The 26,867-nt window shown below is 42.6% G+C and overlaps 3 protein-coding genes across 4 annotated transcripts in view; 1 reads left to right on the top strand and 2 right to left on the bottom strand.

The window, feature by feature from the left end:
• Positions 1 to 2,510: 2,510 nt before the first annotated feature.
• On the bottom strand, positions 2,511 to 15,637 carry vps39 (VPS39 subunit of HOPS complex). 2 transcript variants are annotated; one of them, XM_019872576.1, is made up of 24 exons: positions 15,068 to 15,637; positions 14,506 to 14,571; positions 14,185 to 14,249; positions 14,072 to 14,114; positions 13,885 to 13,979; positions 13,562 to 13,660; positions 13,386 to 13,478; positions 12,717 to 12,900; positions 12,115 to 12,235; positions 11,884 to 12,004; positions 11,323 to 11,452; positions 10,259 to 10,401; positions 9,774 to 9,914; positions 8,780 to 8,921; positions 8,257 to 8,343; positions 7,539 to 7,612; positions 7,257 to 7,473; positions 7,040 to 7,168; positions 5,361 to 5,463; positions 5,252 to 5,297; positions 4,995 to 5,144; positions 4,717 to 4,851; positions 3,635 to 3,726; positions 2,511 to 3,384 (listed from the first exon to the last, which is right to left on the bottom strand). In XM_019872576.1, the coding sequence occupies exons 1-24, from the start codon at positions 15,138 to 15,140 to the stop codon at positions 3,306 to 3,308; spliced, it is 2,628 nt and encodes an 875-aa protein (XP_019728135.1). In that variant the 5' UTR covers positions 15,141 to 15,637; the 3' UTR covers positions 2,511 to 3,305. The 2 variants fall into 2 exon arrangements, with proteins under 2 accessions (XP_019728135.1, XP_019728136.1); XM_019872577.1 differs by having other exon boundaries at positions 11,323 to 11,449.
• Positions 15,638 to 17,329: 1,692 nt separating this feature from the next.
• Positions 17,330 to 25,772, bottom strand: LOC109517461 (transmembrane protein 87A). The gene is made up of 21 exons (XM_019872645.1): positions 25,518 to 25,772; positions 24,878 to 24,935; positions 24,130 to 24,227; positions 23,940 to 24,056; positions 22,978 to 23,025; positions 22,857 to 22,898; positions 22,648 to 22,774; positions 22,511 to 22,572; positions 22,255 to 22,340; positions 21,918 to 22,015; positions 21,078 to 21,177; positions 20,704 to 20,797; positions 20,292 to 20,363; positions 20,071 to 20,179; positions 19,891 to 19,949; positions 19,692 to 19,795; positions 19,505 to 19,584; positions 19,304 to 19,368; positions 19,141 to 19,193; positions 18,663 to 18,693; positions 17,330 to 18,579 (listed from the first exon to the last, which is right to left on the bottom strand). The coding sequence occupies exons 1-21, from the start codon at positions 25,755 to 25,757 to the stop codon at positions 18,538 to 18,540; spliced, it is 1,785 nt and encodes a 594-aa protein (XP_019728204.1). The 5' UTR covers positions 25,758 to 25,772; the 3' UTR covers positions 17,330 to 18,537.
• Positions 25,773 to 26,623: 851 nt separating this feature from the next.
• ganc (glucosidase, alpha; neutral C) overlaps positions 26,624 to 26,867 on the top strand; it is a 9,832-nt gene continuing 9,588 nt past the window's right edge. Inside the window, exon 1 of the mRNA XM_019872668.1 lies at positions 26,624 to 26,756. Within this exon, the coding sequence (XP_019728227.1) occupies positions 26,728 to 26,756 (29 nt within the window). The 5' untranslated portion in view covers positions 26,624 to 26,727. The remainder of the gene's footprint in view (positions 26,757 to 26,867) is intronic.

Here is a 26,867-nt window from a genome sequence, read left to right as displayed (position 1 = left end):
GGGGGTGGTGGCGGTGGGGGCGGGGGGGGGGGGGGCCGCTGCGTGACCACAAGAGTAGGTGTGCACACTGGTTAAAAAAAAAAAAAAAAATGGTAATCTTATGAGAAATACTTCACACACAAGGGCGTGATGCCGTTTTAAAGCCTGTTAAGACACATCCGATATAAAGTTAAAGACTTAGCTTACCTTAGATATAAAAGTCAACACGCCCCTGATCAAAAGCCAAGATTTTGTCATTTGAAAAATGAAACCACGATACATGTGACTACAGAAACAACAGGAACAGCCTACTAGAACAGATTAACTTTACTTAGCGTTCATCAGAGCCATGAGGGAAATATGAACTGTTCCAAATGGCACTCAGTAATAGCACAAATCCTTCAGGCCTTTGCAAGAAAGCAAAATAATGTCAGAAAAGCCTTATTAGAACATCTGAACTTTATTTGCAGTTCATCATTGTTTTTCCTCAGCGACTTAGCCAATTTGTAGGGAATTTTGAACGGTTCGAAATAGCAGTCAGAAATAGCGCAAACCTTACAGGCTTCTACTACAGTAGAAAGCAAAATAATGTCACAAGAGCACTATAGAAAAGCTGAACTTGATTTGGGGTTTATCAGTTTATCAGTTTGTTTTTCCCCAGCCGCTTTCACCACACATTTTGTTGTGTTACATGTTTAATCCAGATTGATGACAGGCTGGGAAGTGCAGACAAACTGGGTCAAAATCATGCCTCTTGTTGGTTTGTGTGAAAAGCAAAGGCAGGAAAATCCTGGCTGTTTCGCCAACGGTGTGGAAACGGATTTGGGGATAGAAGGATTGTCTATGAAATGATCCCAATGAATCATGGGCTGCTTTCAGCACGTGTGGAAACAAAATTCCCATAGAGACAGGCACACATACACACAACACACATTTGTGCGCACCGACGCTGACATATACACACGCGCACACGCGCTCGCGCTTTTCCAACACATGAGAACATCACTGCCAGTTTTCCCACCATTGACCATCTGAACGGCACCTGCTGGTTTTTGCAGGACAGACAGCAAGACGTCAGATTCCACACGAAGGCAACAGTCGGCAGGAAGTGACATCATCGGTTGCCGTGGTGTCCAGCGCCGTGTTGTGTGCGCGGCGGTCGTGTAGGTCCAGCTGGCCCGTATCGGTGACAGCTGGGTGGTTGCCTTCGAAACTGCCACACTACGATGATGATGATGATGATGATGGCAGGCGATTTGAGCATGAGTGCTGACTCATGGGAACCACATTGCTTTCGAAGGGACATGGATTAAAAAAAAATCGTCTGTGAATTTAGTAGAACCAAAAACAAGATTAAAAAACAAAACGGACATAAAACACACGAAGAAGCAGACGTACACGTACACACGCGCAGGTTCCCACACAGACCACACTGTAATATTCACACACAAGCTAATTCACTCTCACACAAAAAACAAACAAACGCACAGATTTACACTCTCTCTTACACACACAGACACGCACACTAAAAAGCACACTTGCGTACGCAAGCACGCTCTCACGCGCACACAATATCACACTTCAAACGAATATATTTATCATCACTCTACCTTGTAGTGTCTATTTTCGCCGAGTGAGAATTTAGTTGGTACAAAAAAGGTAATGTACTTCAATTAATACAACTTTCAAGTTGTATTAGCATTATATTTTTTAAAATATGTAAATTTAATAAATGGTTTAAATGGCGATGAAAATGGTCAAAATGCTCAGTTTTAACTTACACACACAGACACGCACACTAAAAAGCACACTCGCGTACGGAAGCACGCTCTATCACGCTCACACAATCTCACACTTCAAATTAAATTTTTTATCATCAATCTACCTTGTAGTGTCTATTTTCGCCGAGTGAGAATTTAGTTGGTACAAAAAAGCTAATGCACTTCAATTAATACAACTTTTAAGTTGTATTATCATTCTATTTTTTTGAATATGTAAATTTAATAAATGGTTTACATGGCGATGAAAATGGTCAAAATGCTCAGTTTTAGATTTAAATGCTTTATTCAAGTTATGGCATTAACATACGGTAAATCCACAATGTCCATATAATAACATACTGGTGCTAGCGAGCTAGCTAGCTAGCATGAGAGCTAACTAACAAGCTAGCCGGAGAGTTGGACAGCAGCAATTAAATTGGTCCAATTTCCAACTAAATTGGTCAACATATCCCTAAGTAAAACTCAAACCAAAAAACATTCCATTTGTATTTGTACATGAATAACACGCCGCAAGCAATCGGTTTGCTCTGTTACTTTATTGAGTCTGGAGGATAACAGTCAAACATCCTGCATCCTGCTGCAAAATGTTTTATTAGGAATTAAAGGCAGACAAACACATTTGAAAAGAAGTTACAAAAGTGGAGCAGGACCTGTGTGTGCAAACATTTACCGTAGGCGTGTTGGATGCGGTGATGGCAGTTCAGACAATTCAATGAAACATTCAGTGCTTGTTTTGTTTTCGATTCACAATCGGTTTGCTCTGTTACTTTATTGAGTCTGGAGGATAACAGTCAAACATCCTGCATCCTGCTGCAAAATGTTTTATTAGGAATTAAAGGCAGACAAACACATTTGAAAAGAAGTTACAAAAGTGGAGCAGGACGTGCGTGTGCAAACATTTACCGTAGGCGTGTCGGATGCGGCGATGGCAGTTCAGACAATTCAATGAAACATTCAGTGCTTGTTTTGTTTTAGTATCAGTGTGTTTTTGTTTGTTTGTTTTAAATAAACAATCACACTGAAATGCAAAAATTAAACATTTGTAACTCAAATTCCAAGTACCTCTCTCCAAGCAATAAATAAACTTTGTCCACCCTTCAAAGTATTGCACTAGAGTGATCCCGCCGTTGGGTTTCCTTCAAACACTTTACAGGGGTAAAAAATGTACAGTTGTGATTGAAGCTGAATATCTTAGCAGGTCCAAAAAATTAAAACACGATTCTTCATGCTAGCAGACAATAAACCGCCTTGCGTACAATCTTGAGTCCGAAAAAGATGTTAACAGTCAAGTGTCCTCGATCATGTCCGTGGCGTCCTGTTTAAGTCACAATTTTCACTCTTCCTTTTGTTGTACGGCTACAAATGTCCACAAAAAAGAGAGGGGCAGCAGGGAAAGGCCACCATGTTCTCCCCAAAAAACATCTGAGGGTTTGAGAACATTTCTCGTGAAATTCCAGGAGCGTTTCCACAGGTGGGTGGCGATGGGGGATTGAATTTTTATTTCATTTCTTCGTTTTTCGTGAAACAGGAGGACGTGTTGGGATGTTACTCGGTGGGACATGCGTTGCGGTCTTTGCAGCAGAAGTAGTGCACCACCACGCCGTTGGGATATCTGGCAAACGCACTGCGAGACACAAAGACAGTCGCTCGGGAATGTGGGAAGCCGCGAAATGGATGGGTCATGCCATGTCATGTGCCACGTCGCTGGAGCTGCATCCACCAATTGTTGCACCATGGAATCTCGAGCGACCCACTACTAGCATCCAAGTTATTAAAAAGTCACGATGACCAAATGTGTCTTTTTTTTTGAGATCAAATTTGTCAACAAGTGGCTATAAAATATTCTTGCATTTCAACATGAGTGAAAAGTTTACCTGGTTCCTATCTTCTTCTTGCACACTCTGCACGTCTTCTCCTCCGTGATGACACATTTGATTTGCTGGTGGAAGATGCGCTCTTCCTGCACCTGACAGACAAAGACAAAAACTGTCATGTTCAGTTCTGACCCAGAACTATTTATTGAAAGGAAATAAGAACGGATGGAAATTATCAGTCGGATTTCTGTGTTTAAAACAGAAAAAAAAAATATATATATATTTTATTTTAAGGCCATAATGCGCAGCACTAGGTTCCCATGAAATTAACAAGGGCGGCGACCAACTTTTGAAAAGGTCCACAACGGGAGAAGCCGGTCTGTGCTCACCCTGAGGAACTCCGCCTGCAGGAGACTCTTGAGCACCTGGTTGCAGCGTTTCCTCTGAGCCTTCTCCTCAAGCACACTCTCCAAGAAGCCTCGAATCTCGCGGATCTGAGTGTTGGCTGGCAGCAAGTTGATGGCCTGTATACAATTACAATTGAAATAGCAATCAAATCTTGAATGACACTCGTGAATAAAAAACAAATACAGTGCAGTATATTCTATGCCGAGTCCAAAGTTGACACCCCCCGAAATGAATAAATGCGGGTTTCCACATGTTCTACCTTGGTGGTGTTCAACTTGCTGTGGTGCAGCTCCAGGACCTGCAGAGCGGCCTGGAGGTTGGCCTGTGGTTCCGACAGCTCCATCTTGATGGGCCCCAGGCAGTGCGCGTCCGGAGGGGACAGGTACATCCTCAGCAGTGACAGATACACCTGCAGGGCAGGGCGCGCGGCTTTGTGACAACTCTCTTTTGCCATAACGGATTGTTGTGGCTACGCTCCAGGAGTACACGTCGAACTGAAAATGAAAACCAACTCACGTCTTTATCGGCTTCCACGGAGCTGCTGTAATGGCTGTGACAGTATCTGTGGAGAAAAAAAAAAAAAAAAAAAAAAAACAAAAACAAAAAAAAAAAAAAACCACAAAAATATTTTATTTTAAGGCCATAATGCGCAGCACTAGGTTCCCATGAAATTAACAAGGGCGGCGACCAACTTTTGAAAAGGTCCACAACGGGAGAAGCCGGTCTGTGCTCACCCTGAGGAACTCCGCCTGCAGGAGACTCTTGAGCACCTGGTTGCAGCGTTTCCTCTGAGCCTTCTCCTCAAGCACACTCTCCAAGAAGCCTCGAATCTCGCGGATCTGAGTGTTGGCTGGCAGCAAGTTGATGGCCTGTATACAATTACAATTGAAATAGCAATCAAATCTTGAATGACACTCGTGAATAAAAAACAAATACAGTGCAGTATATTCTATGCCGAGTCCAAAGTTGACACCCCCCGAAATGAATAAATGCGGGTTTCCACATGTTCTACCTTGGTGGTGTTCAACTTGCTGTGGTGCAGCTCCAGGACCTGCAGAGCGGCCTGGAGGTTGGCCTGTGGTTCCGACAGCTCCATCTTGATGGGCCCCAGGCAGTGCGCGTCCGGAGGGGACAGGTACATCCTCAGCAGGGACAGATACACCTGCAGGGCAGGCCGCGCGACTTTGTGACAAGGCTCTTTTGGCATAACGGATTATTGTGGCTACGCTCCAGGAGTACACGTCGAACTGAAAATGAAAACCAACTCACGTCTTTATCGGCTTCCACGGAGCTGCTGTAATGGCTGTGACAGTATCTGTGGAGAAAAAAAAAAAAATCGCACTATTTCTACAGAGTGTGTGTGTGTATGTGTACTCACTCCTCAGCCATGCGAGTGTCCTTCAGGATGTGCACATAGATGAAGAGCGCCTGCTCGTGCTTTCCCATGCGACCCAGGAGCAGGGCTCGTTCCTCCAGGAGACCTTGGGAGAGATTAGACATATTGTCACTGTCGGGCAAAATCCTCGGCATTTCAAAATCATTATTCTTCAAATTAAAAAAAAAAAAAAAAAAAAAAAATCCTCTTTCTTAAGTTACCAAATAATGGATAGCGACCACTACAAGGTCCTTTTTGTTCTATGGAAATTATTATTGTCCGTAATGATTCACATTTTCGAGGGCCGAAAGATGAATGAAAACCCACCAAATTTTGCACACGCAGCCTGGGAAAAAAAAAATGGAGAGAATTTATACGATGGTCTTTAAACTTTGGGCGTTTCATCTAATGATGTTCAAGATGAAACGTTATTCGAAGTTTTATTTTATTTTGTTGCATGCTGTTGCCATGGCAACACGAGGGTGTAAACTTGGGCAAAAACTCATGAAACCTTTCACATACATGCAGCGGTGTATAAAAATCAACAATTTAGAGATTTCTTGTGGAATGTAAAAAAATAGCAAACTCGGGCCCCCTAAAAATCTTTTGACAATGCGTCACAAAAATTGGGAAGCATATAGTCACTGTCCTGTGAAAAACACATATGACCATTTTGTCATTTTCATTTTAAATGAATCTGCACACAAACCAAAGTATGACAGCTTATCATTTTCAACAAAACAGGCCTACTCGAACATATCTAACTGACCCATTTTCACTTGTTATTGTCTAAAAACATCGAGACTTTCAATCTTGAGGCAACAAAATACCGTATGGCTCCCGTGGAGTAAAGAAAGATGTGGCGTTGTACAGTTTGAGGTAAAAATGTGTTCCCCCCCAAAAAAAAAAACGTGAACCATATTTGGACATTTCCGATCAACTTTTTTTTTTTTTTTTAACTGTGACACTTAAATGATACATTTTTGCTCTGCTTACCGTCAAAGGGGAAGTCGCTGATGAGTTGCGCCGGCTCGTCTTTAAACTTTGGGCGTTTCATCTAATGATGTTCAAGATGAAACGTTATTCGAAGTTTTATTTTATTTTGTTGCATGCTGTTGCCATGGCAACACACTGTTTGCAAAGCGAAATTATGCAGTTTTTTTTTTGAGGGTGTAAACTTGGGCAAAAACTCATGAAACCTTTCACATACATGCAGCGGTGTATAAAAATCAACAATTTAGAGATTTCTTGTGGAATGTAAAAAAATAGCAAACTCGGGCCCCCTAAAAATCTTTTGACAATGCGTCACAAAAATTGGGAAGCATATAGTCACTGTCCTGTGAAAAACACATATGACCATTTTGTCATTTTCATTTTAAATGAATCTGCACACAAACCAAAGTATGACAGCTTATCATTTTCAACAAAACAGGCCTACTCGAACATATCTAACTGACCCATTTTCACTTGTTATTGTCTAAAAACATCGAGACTTTCAATCTTGAGGCAACAAAATACCGTATGGCTCCCGTGGAGTAAAGAAAGATGTGGCGTTGTACAGTTTGAGGTAAAAATGTGTTCCCCCCCAAAAAAAAAACGTGAACCATATTTGGACATTTCCGATCAACTTTTTTTTTTTTTTTAACTGTGACACTTAAATGATACATTTTTGCTCTGCTTACCGTCAAAGGGGAAGTCGCTGATGAGTTGCGCCGGCTCGTAACTGCTGGAAATATCCAGAAATGACAGCAGCTTGTTTCGAAACTCTCCTAGCTCGCCTTGTTCCATCCCCACCGGCACAGCCGCAACTCCTGACATGAAATTATATTAAAATAAAAATTTAAAAACTTGAAACTAACTGACCGTGTATCAAGTGTGCAAGCCTGTTTGGACTGAGACCTTCCGGCAGCGAGTTGAGGTACTGCTTCATCAGGCCTTGGACCCTCTCCAGGTAGAGCTGAATGAGGGTGTTGTGAAACTCGGGGCCCTTGTCGTCCCACACGTAGATGATGTGTTCCAAGTATGGGATGGCCAGTTCCTTGAAGCCCTCCTTCAGGAAGTTGAGCACCTTGTCTCGCGGCAACGTCTCCACCTCGGTCAGGTCCTCCGTGAAAATCTTGGGAGAGAGAAGATGCTTCTTTGTGAAGATTCGAGGAAATCAACACGTTGCATAAAACGTACCTTCAGTCCATCTTCAGGACAGATCTTCAGCACCCATGGGGAGAACTCAAAGATCATGCCCAGATTTTCAACTCCTGTGTGACGGGAATCACAGCAAAACAAAAAATACATGTCCATAAAAATAAATTTTCGGGGTCACCATTTCCGGATGTCTTCCAAATATAACCTTGTCCCTTTCCAATTGAATTTCACCCACGTCTTCAAAAGACGACAAACAGGCAAGGTTAAATTGTCAAACTCTTGACTCTTCGGGGTCAATATGTCGATTGCTGCCTGTCACATGGTTGACTGTTTGAATTCTTCGTCAAAAATAATCAACGATGTAACCAAGACGAGCGGCCCGGTGGGGCAAGTGGTTAGCGCGTCGACCTCACAGTGCAGAGGTCGTGGATTCGATTCTGGCTCCGGCCTTCCCGTGTGGAGTTTGCATGTTCTCCCCGTGCCTGCGTGGGTTTTCTCCGGGTACTCCGCCTTCCTCCCACATTCCCAAAAACATGCATGGCAGGCTGATTGAACACTCAAAATTGTCCCTAGGTGTGAGTGTGAGCGCGGATGTTTATTTGTCTGTGTGTGCCCTGCGATTGGCTGGCAACCGGTTCAGGGTGTCCCCCGCCTACTGCCCGAAGACGGCTGGGATAGGCTCCAGCACCCCCCGCGACCCTTGTGAGGATAAAGCGAATCGGAAAATGGATGGATGGATGGTAACCAAGACGCTCACCCAGCCTCTGGAGGTACTGCACGGTGCGCTCGTGGCCCTTCAGAGGCGAGTTGGCCTTGGTGGACTGGTCCAGAAGAACCTGCAGAGCTGATGTGAGGAAGAAGAAGAGGAGGAGGAAGAGGGCAAGATATGAGATTGGTCCAAAAAGGAAGCGCTGCGTCATCTGGTTGTCATTACACGCCTAATTGGTGCAGATGGTTCGAATCAGCGGCGAAGTGACGGGAGAATGATGTCACACGACGACAACATGCGCGGGGGGGGGACTCCTTGGAGGTTAAACGGATCCTGATGGCCGAAAATAAAGTGTCTATTAAATGTCATCCACTGAAAACAAATTAGAGGACATTAGATGACCCACAGTGTATTTAGGAATGCTCTTAGAGGATATGGAATATTGAATACATGTGGTAAAAAAGTTTTAAGGGTTAATGACTGCATTCTCCAGTTGGGACGAATCTGAATCCAAATCCATGTCGCGTTGACAGTACTTGTTACTGCGTTGTCGTGCACTTGAGTGAGGTACCTTTCTGGTGCAGGCCTTTCTTCTCGTAAAGAATGATGAGCTCGCTGTATTTATGCGCCTTCTTGAGGACGTACTCGCTCTCTTCGATGTGGCAGTGGTTGTTCTCCAAGCGCAGGAGGGGCGAAACCAAGGCCACGTTGGTCTGGCACACAAACAAAAACGCTTTACCTCAATGTTGTCCAAACTTTTTTTTGTTTCACCTCCAATTGGGTCGTGACACAAAATTCGTAGGACGCAAGAGGCACATTGGCACCTTTAATTTGACTCGAGATCCTCTTTCTCGCTACCACGGAGCCGTGCTGCATTGAGGCGACTAAAAGTCTGGATGCTTTAAATTTATTTCTTTATTTTTTTTTTAACTTTAAGAATTTTTTAATAGAAATTAGCGAGTAAAAATACGGTAGTTAGGTTCAATACATTTGAGTAAGGCTGTTTTGTTAAAAATAGCTAGCTAAAATGCTCCGGTGAAGAAAGAAAGCATGTCAAGTGCATACAGATTCATTTCTGCCTAATACACGCCTTAGTCAGCTCCTTGTTTTATGTATTGCATCACTCATGGATCTAAGACTTTGGAAAACCACCATGGGATGATGATGTAACCACAGTCATAGGCTAGGAAATGGAAATGGACGGCCAGCCGGTGGTTTGGACACCCTCGGCTTTGTGCGTTTCACCTCCCAAAGTGGAAGCAGGTGACTTCTTTGATTGCCTCACACAGTGTGCTGCTTGTTGTCTACATAATTAGATGCAGACTCCTGATGCGAGCCTCCGGTAGCCTCCGGCCCGTCTTCTCGGATTAGATCGGACTTTGTGGGGCTCTAAAGAGAAGCATCTGGCCCGTCAGAATACAAAGACGCGGCGGAGTCGCTTGGAGGGCGCTCAGTTAGACTTTGATTTTATCCCGTATTGAATTCCAGCGACACCTTGCTATTTTTAGTTGGGCACCTTTATCGTCTTTCCATTGCTGGGCTTAGACCTAACAATTTGTACTTACGTGCAGGTAGCACTTCAGCAGTGTGGTGTCGATGATCTGCAGCAGCTTCTTGCGGCTTTTGATGGTGGGCGTGCCCTCCATGAGCGGCGAAGTGGTGGACGGGTCCGAGTCGTTGAGCTGTTTCACCAGGTGGCTGCGTTTCTGCCACCACATCGAATGACAACCAGTCTGAACTGACAGATATTTTTCACAAAAATCCACATTTTTATTGATTTTTGCCTCCTTTCAGAGCGAGGAAAAACGACATTACATTATTTTTATTTATTTATGTTCAACATGGATCAATCACTGGGTATGTGGCAGTCATAAATGTGTATTCTGTGACTGCCTCCTCGCCAATACAAGCTCCTCTTAATTTGCAGCCACGTTGTTAATGGAAGCAGCGCACGTCAACGGTGGACACACGTTCAATTACGGAAGCCGTTAAAAAACACTGAACTTAGCACGACTGCTACTACCATCACACGCATACGCAAAAGACAAACCTGGGTGAGGTAATCGATGAGTGCCAGGTGAGCCTTTTCCAGCTCCACCCCGGACAGCGCCGGCAGAGGATTGGGGTAGTGCAGCTGCCTGCGGTAATCGGATGGCAGCAGGTCGGGGTACAGGCCGATCACATGAGTGGGATCTGCACAGAGCACATCCAAGAGGAAAGTCGGCCTTCGTCAAAACAAAGGTGTTCAAAGTCTGGCCTGGGGGGCTTTTGCGGCGCCTGTTTGCTCACGTGGCCTGAAACATATTTTAAAAATGACATTTAAACATGGCCCCCCAGAATTAATTAATGAAAAGTGACTACTTCCTACTTTGAGGATGGCGGACAGTGCGCCGGTGTGTGTCGCGATGCTCCTGTCTCTCCTTTCACAGGAGCACTTTGAAACGGTAATTCATGCCTTCGTCACATCTCGGCTGGATTATTGTAATGCACTTTACTTTGGAGTCAGCACATCCTCCATGAAGTGTCTCCAGTTGGTCCAGAATGCTGCTGCTGCTGCTGGCTTCCTCTACATTTTAGAGTTCCTTTTAAAGATCCTATTTGAAGATTTGTTTTCAAATCTTGAAATGGCCTGGCCCCACCTGACCTCTCTGAGCTCCTCCACCCTTGACGCACCTGCCTGGTGCCTCAAGTCTGCGGACCTGACACTATTGGAGGTACCGAGAACTAAGCGGCGGCTCGGAGGGGATCGGGTTTTTTTCCGTTGCTGGTCCCTCTCTTCGGAATGACCTCCCGCTAAACGTTCGGCAAGCACCCTCGCTGCCCATCTTTAAGACTCGTCTCAAAACTCAATTTTTATTCTTTGCAGCATGAGACTTGATTTTTAATTTCACTGTTTTTGTGCTTTCTACCGTCTTTGTTATTAATGTATTGGTTTATTGTTGTAGAAATGATTTTTGCTCCGTGTACAGCACTTTGTATACAGCGGTTGAGTGAAAAATCAAGATGTAATAAAATCCAAAATAAAAACAAGGTAGAGTGGGCCCCTCTTTTTTTTTTTTTTTTTTTTTTATGTGGCCGAGTGGAAAACCGCGTTAAGCGGCAAGTCCCACGTACCTGTGCCCAGTTTGGCAAAAACCTGCATGGAGTCGTCAAATCGCTTCTGGCAAAACAGATTGAAGGCGTACAAGTTTTGGATGTGATGGATCTGCTGTTTCTTGTCACCGTCCGAGTCGTCTTTCATCTTCTGGCAGGAAGGAGAAGGGGGAAAAAAAAACAAAACAACTGAATTCAAGCTGGTAGCAGTGATGAAGAGGTCAAAGCACCACTTTTCATGGCCAATCCTCAAAATGATCAAATTTTGAAGCAAGTGAAAACGCTTGGCAATTTAGTGGTGAGCATCTTTCATGGATACTTGCTTCCTATTGAGACTCATCTGGGCTAATTCCCTTAAAAGGAGTTCATCAAAGCATGAGCCCTGGAATCGAACCAAAATGTTCTGTTCTGGGCATGGGTCCTTGTTATTTTATTTTTTTTTTGTGCGTCCCATTATGACAGACAAGTTTACCAAATTTTGAGGCCAGGAGTAAAACTGTCATCTGGGCCTAATTCTTTTCTATCTTTCCAGTGGGCTCTCACAATCCCTTTTTAAATGCTTTTTTTTAAAATTTCTCTCACTGCCAGCTGAAGGGCCAGTTCAAACTGCTTGTCCTCGAGCAGCTGCCGGATCTGGGTGGCGATGGAGACGGGCACCAGGCGCCACACAAAATGGTTGCTAGCCACGTACACAACGTCTGGTCTAAGAAATGGCAAAAAAAGAAAAGGAAAAAAAAAAAGAAAAAAATAGAATTGGATTGTTGATGATGGTACTATGTTCTGGGCGGCTTTCTTTTCAGTGGTGCAACGTACCCAGCGGACGTGATGAAACGAGGTCTCTGCAGCTCAACGCTCTGCACCAGCAGCCGGGGCTCCAAGGTCCGGATTTCCACATAGCGGGGCAGCACCGCGATGATGTACGGAGGCTGGTGCTCTGGAGTTGTGGGTGTGCAAATACACTTTTGGTCAGCGGCTAACACATACCGGTCAAACACGATAGGGCAAAGCAAAACAGTGGAAACTCAATTGTCGGTTACATCTAAGTACTTTTTTTCATGGACTAAAATCACCCAAGAAAGGACAAAATTCTTGTCTCTGTCTATTTATGTAGCCAATTCTGGAACCATCAGACTTAATCAGCTCCTTCCAAAGAGGCAGTATGAGAGGACTCGACATTATTTCCTGAATCCGAAGCTCTCTGTGGTTCCAGGTTTGTTAAATCAATGTTCTATGGTACATTCTTGATCCCCTGCGATAAAACGACGGCTATTACTGCATGGTCACAGAACAAATTCAACTTTAATCACCAAGTACCACTTTATGTGAAAGCGATGCAAGATTTTGGCACTTTTTACATTTGAAACTCATGTGCCCGACTGGGTCCTTGGGTTCCGAGTGTACTGATGTGTTCTCACCCATCGCTATGGGGATATCGGTCCAATTCAGGGCGCACTTCTGGGTGCAAATGCCCTCCTCGTTGAGCACGACGGTGAGGTGGTCCTGCCCAACGGCGACCTTGCCGTCGGCCAGCGGGGTGACCAGCGGCTCCAGCTGTTTGCCAGTAGGAAAGAGCTCCTTAATGGTCCCCCGTCCGTCCATCTGGAGACAGCCATGTCACTTAATAACGCACAGGGACACTGGGGCTGCGGGAGTCATGGATTTTGGGCCATTCATTTGAGTTTGATTTGTCAGAATTGTTTTTTTTTTTATTTATTGTCGAGTGGCTTCGGTAGCTTTGAAGAGCTTCTCAATTGAGTCACTGTTGCCACGTAAGGAATTTGGTCAAAGGGCTGATCCCGATTCAGATATTTGCAACGGTAAAAAAGGGCCCAAACAATTCATCAGCAATCAATTTAATAGTCAATGACAGGGGAAAAATAGAAACAGTTTGAAAACGTTTTGGTTTCTGGAGTAATTTTTTTTTAAATCATTTTTGAATGACGTCACTGTTTTTTCAATAAGCGAAGGAGCATTAAAAAAAAAAAAAAGGAGCATGATTTTTATGAAAAAAAAAATGTAGAGATTTTATTGGGATTTTTCCCAGCCCGAATGGATACAATGGAAACAAGTTTAAGTATGCATACCCGAATGAGGTAATAGTCTCTTTTGAAGCCGACACAGATGGAGTTCTCGCACCAGGCCATAGACTTTGGAATATCCGGAGCACCAAACTCACCCTCACAGATGCAAAAAATAAATAAATAAAAAGACAGGTTGGAAAAGAATCGAAAGCCGACTGCTGAGATGTTTCATGTTCTACCTGCAGCTCATGGAACTCTCGATCCTTCCAGTAGTACATCTGCAGCTTCTTCTTCACAGCAACACACATTCTCAGCGTCTCTTCTCCCGAGCTACTTTGCTGGAAACCAAAAGGATCCCACAGAATAATAGGTCATTGTAAAAAAATAAATAAATAAATAAAAAAATTGGTGTAAAAAGTTTAATCTGTCTAATGCGGAAAATCCCTCTCCGCTTTATTGTGGAACTCTGCAGTTGATTGTCACTGTGAAGTGTGGCCACAATTTCAAATCCCCAGAAGTTTCATAACTGCAAACTCCCATTTTGAGTGGGAGTTTTACCAACCTGGAGGTCGCATACAAAGAGCGTGGCTCCCTTGGCTTTGGACACCACGGTGATCTGCTGGAACGTCAGCAGGTCGTGGACGTGGATGTTGTTCTCTGTGGGGAAAATGTCGACAAAGCAAGAATGATGAGTCATCAAAACTACACAGGGAGAAATTCAAAATGGAAGGTCGGCGTGGGTGTCTTACCCAGAAGACTGACAAGTATTTTGTACTGTGAGACGACGTAGAGCTGTGAAAGGGACGGACAGGATGCAAATGAAGATCGAGTATTGGCCTACATGCTGAAGCTCATCACTTACCTGCTGGATCTTCTTGGAAAAGTTTTTGTTGGATTTCTCAAGCGTGACTTCGAAGAGATTGGTGGCTAGGAGGAGAAATTATTGCAATCACATAAGTATTTGTTGAAGGAGAAATCAACTTTTTAATTTTTTTTAAGTATTGTATGCTGGTAGGGGGGTTAAAAAAAGTTGATCAATATGACAACGGTGAATAGCCTTTGTTTTATGGCAACGGCTCTGGTTGTCATGGTAATGAAGACAGTTGGGAACTGTTCCAAATTGTGGGGGGAAAAAAAAAATTCTTACATTGTATCCAAATTTAATAACCATTCCTATTCCCACCTGGATCCTTTTTAATCCGGTACAAAAGGAGATGTCCAGGCTTGGTACCGACAAGCAGCCAGTCCTCTGTGGGAAGAAAGCAATGCCACTTTGGTCATTTCACTGGCGTGGTACGGCACTTTCCAGGAAATTCATTTCTTTTGAGTGAAATTTCCAGCCTCTACAGCACAGGTAAATTATCCATAGGAGTGAGATGATTTTTTTTTACTTTGTTTTTCTTAAATTTAGTTCGTTTCAATTAGCTTTTAAAGCAGGTTTGTTCGTTTTATCATGGCTGTCACTCGCGCCCTTTTTCGGAATCAATTACTGTATCATAATTGTTGTCGATTAAATCTGGAACAATTTTATTTTACTATACCCTACGGTCCTCATTGAGGTGAACAGGTAGTAGAAGTGCACATAACGTTCAAGAGCGCAGGTTACAAAGCATGTGAAAATTGCAGAATTGAGACAGTGAGGGTGGCTATGCTTCCACTATTTGAAACATAGCTCCAGCTCACCCAGAACCCTTAAATACAATCAAGCACCATTTGTTTGGAGTGGTTGAGGGGTTAAAACTCACCCCAGGCCGCCATACAGTCAATCTGGAGAGGGAGCTTCTCCAAAATCGGCACCGGCTCGTAGGCGTCGTGCATCTTGACTCACAGCGGGTCGCCCCGGTGGTTCCAAGCCGGAATTAAGGCGAGGTTCGATGGCCGAGTGCTCCACTGAGTGGCCGCTGGTCACGGTGGTAGTGGTGGCGGAGCCTTCATGAACCAACCTGGGTAGTTTAGCCTTCACGAACACACCGGAGTCGTTTTTGAATGTTCACAACGCACGCTAAAAAAGACAAAACAACAAGGCAGAATTTCTTTTGAGAGTCAAACTATGTGCAAAATCAAAACAACTGCTAGCTCCCTAGCTAGGAAGTTGCGAAAATCCCAGCGCCTCGTTCCACACAAACTGGAACATTAAGTCCAGCCACGAACTTATGTCCACAACTACAATCACGAGTGAAAATCCTGTCAATAATGTCAATAAAAAAGAACTAGACTAATGTTGTTGTTAGCAGGCTAGTTAGCCACGTTAGCTCGAAGCTACTTCCTCCTGACTTCAGCTGACTGGAAGCAGCACGTGACTTGCGTCACAACTCGCTCACGAGGAGCGAAATAAAGACGCATTCTGTACACATGAGCTGGTTTTGACACCAATATGGTATCAATTTTGAAAGTACATTTTAAAGTAACAGCAAATCTTAAAATTTTGCTTACTTAGTGCTTTCTTTAGTTGTGTCAATAAAAGCAAGCTTTTTAATATAGTATCGCGATTAGCAACGGAAACCGTTTAGTCCAAAAATAGTGAAACAAACGATTGCCAAGTATAATTACTTTGACGAAATTTTCGTTTATGTTTTATCATAAATTTTGAAATCACCCCCCCCCCCCATAAAAAGTCAAAATGTTAAATGCAATCTTTTCCTTTCAGACTGTTGCATCTTTGGCGCGATTTGCTGAGCATAAGAAGGCAACGCATTAGCGTATTTTATACACAAGAGTTGCTTCACATGGGAAAAAATTAATTGTTTCTAACTTGGATTTAAAATAATTATACTTGGGGTAACTTCACTTCTATTGTCAGTTTACTCCATTTGCGTGCAGCAATGCATCATGTTTGCTTTGAACTTTGGGCTCCACTTATTGACCCGTCTGCTGACCTAGTACTCTAATGGGTTTATATTCTCAGAACATTTCCTTCATGTATTCAGGACCTAAGCCATTCGGTGATTTATAGACCAAAAGCCAAATTTTGAAATCTATTCTACAGACAAGAGCAAGTGGTTGTAAAACCGATGATACACGAGCCGCAACTTGTGGGGGCTGCAAAATAATTTGCAGTGACTTATGTTGTATATTTATAGTTGATATAGTGAACCCCCGCATATTCGCCGTTAGAAATTCTCAAATTTACTGATTTATTTATTTTTGGGGGTTGTGGGGGGGGTACTATATTCTGACCTGTTTTTTATGCTCAAGGCAAAGCCACGTTTGATATAAAAACATTTCTTCTGGCGAAATTTCTGTGCCAAGCAACTACCGTATGTTGAATTTATGGGGAGGAGCTTCATTTAGTCAGGCCAGAGTTTTAACTAAAATACAAAAAGTGTTTTGCCACTGTCTTGCAGCAACTACAGGCAATTACAAACCTTTTCAGGTGGCCGTCATTCACTTACAGATTTTCTCTAAATACTGTAACTGCACATGGGGGTCGCCCAAGAAAACAAGGATAAATCAGTGTTTCCCCCCGTAATTTGCATTTTTTAACCTACCCTCTGTTATTTGCTGAAATACTGACATATGTATCCACTGTACTGTATTTGATTTTTTTTAAATACCCAAGATGATCCCCTTGTTGAAAAGTAATAGTTTGACCCCATCTTGTGGCATCGATATGTAATTAAACTTTTTAGGGGGACGCGTCAATTACTCTTCGCTCTTCAACTAGAAGGGGATTATTGTGTATCAACAGCTCCTGCTTTTCTTATATTTGGACCATTGACAAGCTCTAATAACATTACATAACATGTACTGTACTTTGTCAGAAAAAGTTTACACTACGGGAACATTATACATCCTTGAATCATTAATTCTGTGATGTTTTTTTATATACCACTCGAGGGAGTCCAAGGTAAAGATTTGTCAAAATCCAAAGTACACAATTAACATCACTCAGCACAAGTGAGACAATTTCGTCCGGAATGTGAAGAGAATTCAGAACAGCGCTACAATTTACAATTAATTCCACAACCCACGAAGGAGAGTTAAAAATGGACTCACACCTTCACCACTCTTTCAATAAAAACTTTATTAGCTGGACATTTACTGCTTGACATTACACAGAGCGGCATCCAGAAAGTTACAAGATTTTAGACAAAAATATATGATTTGAACAAGGACGAGTAAGCATAAATTAAGTCATTTGTGATACACACGCATAGACACGTCAGTAGATTGCACAGTGATGTGATTGGGTCAGACACAGAACAGAAAATGATGATTCTTATTTATTTTCCTCTACTGAAATTCTAGGTGATTCATGGGACAGTAGAGGATAGGCAAGAATAAGCTTGGTGCTTCGGCGATTCCTTTTTTTTGGGGGGGGGGAGGGGTAACTGAGGTTTTGAAAAGATTTTTTCTGTACTATTTATCCAACCAAAAAAATTAACTACTCATTCATTCATTAATTCAAAACCTCAATGTCATACTTCAGAATAATGTTGAGGTGCGAAATTAAAAACACTGTATGCGGTACATCTGGATTTGAGTACCTTTAGATCCTTTCTCAAAAGATAGAACACGTGAAACAAATTTTACTTTTCTTTTTTTTTGTGAGAGTGTGAGTGCGGTAGTGCTTACTATGTCATGAAAAGCCATGATAGCCACTCATTTGATATCGTTGACATCCATTTTCAGGTCCACGTACTAGTACGCAAATTTGTGCACTGGTCAAAAACTGCATGCTACTAGTACTAGTAGTGACGCCAAAAAGTTCTACTAATTAACCTTCAACGTTTCACTGGTACTACTCGTCGTGTTCTTATTTCTGGAGACAAAAGAGCATACTAGTACACGGACATTGGCTGGATATCAAATAAACGGCTGACATTCTCTCGAGGGAGCATTGGTGGATAAGATTGCCCTCTGATTTCATTGATATGCTTCAAGTATGCAAAGACAGTAGCTGATTACTTGTGTGTACTCTAGTGCAGGTCTCGATGTATTTACTTATTGAAACATTGCTTCCTTCAGTTAGCCCGTATCAAATATTTATAAAATGGCGGGAAACATCATTGGCTCATTTGCACTGGATATACAGTCATCGAATCTTATGTGTTTTCCCCTCCACCTTATTTATTTTTTTGGGGTAGGGGATGGTTGGAACGTGGGTGACGACTGTAGGGCCAAGTCACGTGCGCAACGACACATTCCAGATGGCTCTGCCCCGCCCCCACGCCGCTTTGGGTCACTTTGGAGAGTTACCCATGTCCTCCGGTAGTCACTCCATTTTGGATCGCTCCATCTTGGTTTTCAGAATTTCCTGCAAGAACAACTCGGAGGGGTGAGTGATGTCAACGCAGGGAAATAACGGGAGCAGAGAGGGAATTCTGGGATGCTCATTACCTCCTCCTCATCCAGCATTGCGGGGAGAGCTCTGCAGACAGAACGAGCGAAAATCAAAAGGCAGCCACTTTGTTCGGTATTCACTCACCGATACCTCTCGTACTTTCGATATTTAAATTGTCATTTATCAAAATCACAAAAAAAAACTTGTGGACAGAGACCAATCTTTCTGGCGCAGGTGATGGTTCGCTGATGTATCAAATTGCCATAGCATAGCGCCACCTACCCCAAAGGAGGACTTACTCAATGTCAGATTAATTCTTTTTTTTTGTCTTAACCATCAATGAATGATAACAGCAGCCTTCATACCAATACCTGGTATCGGTACTTGCCATTTGGGGTTTAAACTATTAATATAGGCAATTAAATATGTTTTTGGGAGGGGTGTGGGGGGGCATCTATTACTCTGTTTTTCTATTAGGGTCACTAAAAAGTCACTTTCCCACAATCAAGGGCTTGCACGGTGCATGTAACTTACACATCAGCAACCGTTGTTGGGATGTTCTCCTCAACCCATTTCAGGTCTTCATCCTAGTGTTGAAAACACAACCCCCCCCCAAAAAAGTTAAAAAAACAGATGAAAAATGTGCCATATACATCTTGATATATATAGCGCTTTCACAACAGCTGCATGACAGTACCTCTTTACTCAAGAGCTTCTGAGAGCCGTTGGCATCCGGTTTGGATCCTCTCATTTTCATCCCCTCTTTGAACAGTCAGGAAAAAAAAAAAAAAAAAAAAAAAAAAGCAAATAAAATTTTCAATTGAACGACTCAAATAAATACACTTGTCCACCACAAGCGAATGGATTGCGATGCACCTGTGTATCGCGTAGCTCTTACCAAAGGCTTCGTTCAACATGGGCTCTTTGACGTCCTCCTCGTCTTCATCCTCATCGTCGATCAGAGGCGAGTGGGAGAACCTGCGGAGAAGGAAACGCAACAAAAAGGCACAATGATGATGATGATGATGATGATGATGATGATATTTCGTCCGATCGTGAGGAACGGAGATGTCGCCGACTGGGACCTCTGGTTGTTGGCGGAGGGCCGCAGCAGCACCATGATGACGAGCAGGATAGTGGAGAAGAGCAGACGCCAAAAGGCGTCGTCCACCCATAAATCCCTCCAACTCTGGAAGGCGACAGATTATTTGCGATGCTAGAATGTTACCAAAAAAAAAAAAACAGTTTGGAGAACTAATAACAGTTTGGAGAACTAATACACACCTTCTGGCAGTCCACCAACTTGAAGACTTTTGTGGTCCAGATAATGAAAATGATGGAGGCTGGGGACACATAAGGACAGAAGCGGGTGAGACACGAAAGCGTTCAACAAATTTTTAATCTTTAAATATTTTTCCAGAGTGTTTGTATTGCTGGCAAATGTCAACGCGGGTCGTGCCTCACCCAGCATCGAAAAGATGAGCGTGTTGGTGAAGTGCTGGTACAGGGAGAGCTTGACCACATTCCGGCGCAGCTTCAGCAGACGAGTGGTTTGCGACAGGCTGATGAAGATGTGGATGGACGAAAGTTAAGGAGGACATTGGGGGAGGAAAAAAACAAAAACGAAACAGCATCAATATTCATGTTGAGCGTGGACCCGCTCTTGGGGGTTGATGGGAGGATATCCACCACATGACACAGGAGTCAATGAGGGAGAGACTGAGGTTGGCAACCAGAGCCACCGTGCCGTAGAAACCCTGGAGAGAGAAGATCATTTTGTACCAACAAGACTAAAATACACACAAAAAATAAATAAAAAGGAGACATTATCAGCAGCTAATGTGAATTTATGCAGCCAACAACACCGCAGCTCTGCTCAAATTTTGACATGCTGAATTAAAATGTAGTCCAGCCATCACTTGCCAGAAAAGAAACCAATACATCCCAAGGAGAGGAACCAAAAGCTGCTCCTTTTGACGTAGATAATAACACAATTTGAAAATAAAAATAAGGAATTCCGATTTGATAGTTTCTGGACGAAAAGTCGACATTTCGTGGGACTGAAATTATGTACACAAATGAAGTTTGGAAACTTACGCCTGTCACCCTGAGCACACCTTCCACAGATGAGAAAAGCAGGTAAAGCAACCCAACAGCGGCCAGCCGGTGCACCGTGGTACCCAACCTGGGCCTGAACGAGATGCAAATATACAAACTTTGATACGTGCTCATTAGCTGGTTAGCTCATTACCGGTATTAATATTATTTTTTTGATGATACAAGTTCAATGAATCGTGTCCAGAGTGCAAAATAAAAACACACGTTAGAATAAACTCGACTCTGAAATAAATGTAGATGATTCTACTATATTTGTTAGTTTAATATCAGAATTGCCCAAGTCAATTTTAATTTACAATGACGTCGATAATAACACCGTTGGGGTTGTCACATCGTTGTTGTCCTGGTCTTACTTGACGATACCGTAACCCAGGCTGACGATGAGCACCAGGATGCGAGCCAGAGATCGCTTCAGCGCAGACAGCAGCTCGGCAAATATCACGGCACCCTCAACTGGAACAGGGAAATATTAGAACACTTGTCACCAGTGAGTGGGACCTCGTCCCCTTTGCCCCCAAAAGATAAATCCTCAAATTGATCATCAAACTTTGATGCCATACTCCATCCACATGAGATGACGTAATGCCCCCCATGCCCCCCCTCAAAAAATCCTGGCAATTTCGAGTCCTCCATCTGTCTAGGAGATCTGCTTTTGATCAGGGCTCATTTGGGACATAAATTCTCTCAGAAATTCTGTTTCAAACAAAAATTACCAAATTTCAGGCATGGGTCCTTAAGACATTTTCGTGTTTCATGTTATATGAAACATGTTCACCCCAATTGAATGTGAATCGCAAATTTTGAACACAAACCCCAAGAGGGTGTGTGCACTTATGCAATCTCATTAGCTCAGATGTTTTTCCAAACTTTTTTCAAGTTTTTGAATTAAGTTGTACATGTTATAAGTCCAATCAATGGTAAAAAAAAAAACTGTTTTGAAATGATTTATCTTGGTCTCATTTTTTTGAAATCACAAAAAGCTAGCATTTGAACAGGGGTGTGTAGACTTTTTATAACCACTGTATTGATGTGTGACGCGGCAGGCAGAACAATAAAGTGCTCTTCCACAAAGTGACAGAAGGTACATAAGTGCCCTCTCCGTATATTCACTTTTTGTGCCATTTTTGTTTGGTGGTGGTGTGCGAATTTAGTTCCTAATAAGAAAAGGCTCAATATTAAAAAAAAAAACAAACCATAGTCTCCTCGGTAGCGGATGTTCTGGTACTCAGAGTAGAAGACGGCCTTCTCCAACATGCCCAGGATGATGACGCCGCCGATCCAGAACTGGACCCTGAGCAGGTCTCGCCAGTAGCAAGCGCACCAAAAGAGCCAGAGGGCGCCGAAGAGCACGTAGACGATGCACATGACCATAAAGAACTGCCAAAGACAGACAAATACAGTTTTAAAGACCATGAAAAATGAATTTCAGAGATGTGATTCTAATTACATCATACATGTTTACGATAATTGCTGTAAACATGTGCAAAGGCTGAAACTTTTTTCTCTTATTTTTGGAGATAGAGCTTTAACCTGAGCAGGTCTCGCCAGTAGCAAGCGCACCAAAAGAGCCAGAGGGCGCCGAAGAGCACGTAGACGATGCACATGACCATAAAGAACTGCAAAAGACATACAAATACAGTTTTAAAGACCATGAAAAATTAATTTCAGAGATGTGCTTCTAATTACATCATACATGTTTACGATAATTGCTGTAAACATGTGTAAAGGCTGAAAACTTTTTTGTCTTATTTTTGGAGAAAGAGCTTTAAACTGTTTAAGTCCATACCATCATCTGGGGCCAGTCGGCTGGGGAGGAGTAGTCATGTGGTCCCTTCATCTCCACTTTCACTGTGCAAAATGAAAATTAGAACATGTATTTTTTTGTTGTTGCTTTTCAAGGTCAGGCCACGTCATCCTCCTCACTGGTGAAAGCAAAGTTGAGCTGCTCGGCCGCAAAGTCCTCCTCCTCAACGCCGCGTAAGAGCGGCTGCACCTTGACGATGAACAAGTACGGGCTGTCCCCCCACGCCTTGGCAACGGCGCCCAAGTCCTGCCGCGATCGCAAAAATGACATCATTTTGGACACGGGAAGGGACACGCAAAAAAGAGGCACGTGCGAGAATGTTTCTTACCGGCTTGTCGGGCCAAACAAAGCTCTGATTGGATGCGTCGCTCTGAATGTGGAAAATTGAAGATCAGTTTTTAAAACGCAGATTGTTATTTTAGATTAAATAATGAAGGAAGAGGATTTACCTTTGGGCTGGACAGTGGTTGATATGGATTAAAATCTGCATAGTACACCTTGATGGGAGGGACATGAAGGACAGTGTCCTTACATTGATATATATATATATTTTGCAGTTAAAAAAAATATTGTTGCATGACACTTGTTTTCTGTTTAAGCCAAAAATCAAGATAAATTACTATTGTTCCTTTTTCAAAACACTTGCTGTGTCTGCTTCCCTGAATCCCCCCACCAAAAAAAAAAAAAAAAAGGTTTGTCATGTCTTTTATTGAAATAAATAAAATAGCACCTAAAATGTTTCATTATGAAAGCATAACGTCATACAAATAATTAAGAGGAACCCAAGGAATTGCAGTTTGTGCATCGTGATTAATTCATTTCATCTCCTTCATGGCAGCATAATGCAGAGACAAAGAGGAGTTTCAAAACTTCTATGTAGATCATAGGTGTCAAACTCAGGTCCTGGAGGGCCGCTGTCCTGCATGTTTTCCAAGTCTCCCTGTTGCAACACACCTGATTCAAATGATCAGATCATCAGCAAGCTCTGCGGAAGCCTGACATCGAACCTGTTCATTTGAATCAGGTGTGTTGCAACAGGGAGACTTGGAAAACATGCAGGACAGCGGCCCTCCAGGACCTGAGTTTGACACCTATGATGTAGATACTCAACTAACTGCTCTTAGTTGTTTTTCCAAGAAGACAAAGAATACATGCCTGTGAGCATTGCTATATTGTTTGTCTTCAACTGTCGTTGGACCGTTTACATTGAAATATTCGTTGCATGTAATCTACCAAACTGCTGCTTGTAATCAAATGAGCGGCGTTTTGCCACCACACAACGGTCGCATGTCAAATTTTCTGCTCGCAACACAAAGGAAAATAAATAGGGAAATGAAATAAGTTCATCACGCGACGACTCATGAGCCTGGTAATAAATTGAAACGCAGCTTGGCATATTCATGGCACTGACCTTGGGCAAGAAGAGAGCCGAGCAGTTCTCAAAGTAGACGTAGCCCTGACTGTAGAAGCCGCTCCACCCCTCCTTGAGCATGTGCTCCATGGCGAACATATTGATGGCCTTGCTGTCCTGTGGTGGAAGACACACTCTGAGAAAGGTGGCCTGGGTGCCCAACGATTAAAGGATATGGCGCAGTACTTACGGGCGTGTTGAAGATCTCATTATAGCACAGGGAAGAACGCAAGTACCAGCTGATGTTGAAGGCCAGGTTTTGATCACATGCGCTGATGTCACCCTGGACTGTCGCAGAGAGAGCAAAAAAAAAAAAAAAAAAACACAATTGTAATATCAGGGCTAGGTGACTAAATTGTTTTTAATTGATGAAATCAAGTTTATTTGTCAGGGAGATTTGAAGGCAATAATGGGGTTACTTGCGCTGAACTTTACCAAACAAATGGTGCTGCAGTTACTGAATACTTTAGGAATCATCTGTTCGACTGTTTATCCAATTTTTATGAACTAGTGTCTGTAACTTTATGGGTGAACGGCTGTGAAAGGTAGGGCCGAGCTTGGTGAGTGACATGGGTGTCAGCGATTGAAACTATTCTACACCACTTGCAGTAGCGTTACAATGTATTCTAACTAGCGATGTTCAGCAAAGGATACTGTATTATTAATTCAGACATTGTTAGTCTTTTATGGACTCCTCCTTACTCACTGCCATCGCACCAAATAATTCTTGAATTAATTCTACAAGGTGGTGTTTGCTATCGCAGTAAAATTAATCCACGTGCAAAAAATTAACCTTGCAAAAGCTTCGAGTACTGAATTTGGTTCAACTTTTTTTTCCTAATCAAATTATTCGATGAGTCGTCGTTGGACAGCTGCTTTCAGCAGGGCCCGAGAAGTGAGTGTCAAATGTGAAACTTTACACCCGCATCACTACTCACACTTCATGAAGACAGTGGTGTTGGCGTACAGCGTCTTCCGGAAGACAGCATGCTGTGTCTGAAAACACAAACAATTCAGTTAACTGTTTCCCTTCTACTAAGTAGCAACTATTTTTCAAGAAAGTGTGTATAAGTATTTTTTTTTTGTTGTAATTTTAGAAACCTGGTTTTATTTCTACACTTTACTTTTAAATATTTAAGTTGTCTGTCAATATGTTTAATGTTGTCAATGTATGGTAATTTTAGTCAATTTGTTTCCTCCGCTCTGCTTCTGAATGTCGTATTTATTCTTGCTTTTCGGTGCGTCTTTGCTTGTGTGAAGCACATTGAATTTCCTTGTGTATGAAATCCATCCACCCTTTACCTGAAGCGCTTTATCCTCAATGTACTATATAAATAAAGCTCTACATATAAAGTTCTTTTAACTCGCGCCTCTTCTTTATCACAACAAACAGTGTACTAGTACACAGTATCGAGGATCTCGAAGAAGTGCTCCAATTGCTTTCCATACGTCAGTTTGTTTGACAGTCAGACAGCCAGCCGGCTAACTAGCTGCCGAGCTAGCTAAAAGCTAACAGCGCCTTTTATTACCCAGCAAACTCTTCCGCAAAACGCGGCAAGCAAAAACGGTGACACTGACCGAGTTGACGTCCACGTTCCACACGGACACCTCGGCCGTTTTGCCAGGACTTAAAGCCGCTGCGAGAAACAAGAAAAAGCGCAACGACCACTCTGCGTTGCTTGGCATCTTGGTGTCTTCGAGTTTCTGCGTGAAGCATCCGCCTCCTCCCCCGTCGCGGATCCGGATCGGTGACTTGTTAGTGTCGTCAAATGTCTTCACACTAGAGGGCGACAGATGACGACTAAAGAAGAGTTGCATTTACCGGTCGGTACACTCAGTACATTAATATGTCGTACATCATCATTATGAACATTACCATCATGCATCAGATGAAAAAAGTAGTCACATACTGCTGAAATTTCAATCCGGTATATGTCTCTGGCTGCACTTTGGTTTTCCCAACGACAGCTTGCCTATATTTGGAAGTGCCTGCGTAGGGCAGCCTAATCGGAAGTAACAGGGATGCTTTTCCAACTGATTGGTCTATTGCTGTTAGCGCTCTGAAATCACTCTGACAGCCCTTGCCTATTGGATGCATACAAACAAAAGAAATGTACATTATTAAAAAATATATATTTTTAAAAATCAGATAAAGGTGAATCCATGGGTGCTGAGCACAGACGTGATTCGAACCAGGAGTCGCAGGGGTTAACTGTTCTTCCTTTGAGTCTGCATGGCTGTACTGTATTACACAGTACTGTACTGCGTTGATAGTCATGGAACGAAGTCCAATGAATTGGATTGCAGCACTAAATCATTGCGCATAGTGTTCATTGCCCTATTTAATTATATTAGGACTCAATGTTTTGTTTTTTAATATATTATACAGTGCTATTGTTCCTTATTAAAAACGAAAAACAACATTTCATGCTTGGGTGGAGTGGAGCAGATTATTGGCATTTTCTTTTTTTTATTTTTTTTTTAGCACGTTCACACAACTCATTAAACTGATATTTTAAGGCACCGCTGTAGTTGTATATAATTAAATTGTCAACAGTCATCATGACACGTTCACTTGTAATGAAAAAAAAAAACCCTACATATTAGCTCTTGTTTTGAAATACAAAACCGGAAATGTGAGTGCCGAGTCGTGGTAGTTTAGCTTGACGCTGTCAAATCTTGCAGTATAAAAAAATCACACACGTGAAGTTGCGGGTCTATCTTTAGTGTTGATCTGACGGGAAGCTGTGTCACCTCCATCTTCTTCTCCTCTTCTTCTGTGTTCGACATGGTGGACGTGAAACAACCCATTCCGGGGTATCATTTTGACTTTTTACTATTAATATGTTTAATTTACAATTAATAACAAGTTAAATCTAACACGGGCGTCCTACAATGACATGTTCTGCATATTATTCAAATTACATT

The sequence above is a fragment of the Hippocampus comes genome, unplaced genomic scaffold, assembly GCF_001891065.2.
Source record: "Hippocampus comes isolate QL1 unplaced genomic scaffold, H_comes_QL1_v1.1 scaffold92, whole genome shotgun sequence".
NCBI classification, from domain to species: domain Eukaryota; kingdom Metazoa; phylum Chordata; class Actinopteri; order Syngnathiformes; family Syngnathidae; genus Hippocampus; species Hippocampus comes.
Note: the sequence above shows the minus strand (reverse complement) of the source record. Positions and strands in the feature narration are given on the sequence as shown.

What these genes read in the sequence shown, in the direction of transcription:
- LOC109517461 (XM_019872645.1), bottom strand. Translation starts at nt 25,757, where the DNA reads ATGCAACTCTTCTTTAGTCGTCATCTGTCGCCCTCTAGTGTGAAGACA. An exon ending in AACCACTGTCCAGCCCAAAG is followed by an intron (nt 22,899 to 22,977) that starts GTAAATCCTCTT and finishes TTCCACATTCAG; the next exon opens with AGCGACGCATCCAATCAGAG. An exon ending in GCTCAACTTTGCTTTCACCA is followed by an intron (nt 22,573 to 22,647) that starts GTGAGGAGGATG and finishes CATTTTGCACAG; the next exon opens with TGAAAGTGGAGATGAAGGGA.
- vps39 (XM_019872576.1), bottom strand. Translation starts at nt 15,140, where the DNA reads ATGCACGACGCCTACGAGCCGGTGCCGATTTTGGAGAAGCTCCCTCTC. An exon ending in AATACTTGTCAGTCTTCTGG is followed by an intron (nt 13,980 to 14,071) that starts GTAAGACACCCA and finishes TTTTCCCCACAG; the next exon opens with AGAACAACATCCACGTCCAC. An exon ending in TGCTGAAGTGCTACCTGCAC is followed by an intron (nt 8,922 to 9,773) that starts GTAAGTACAAAT and finishes TTTGTGTGCCAG; the next exon opens with ACCAACGTGGCCTTGGTTTC.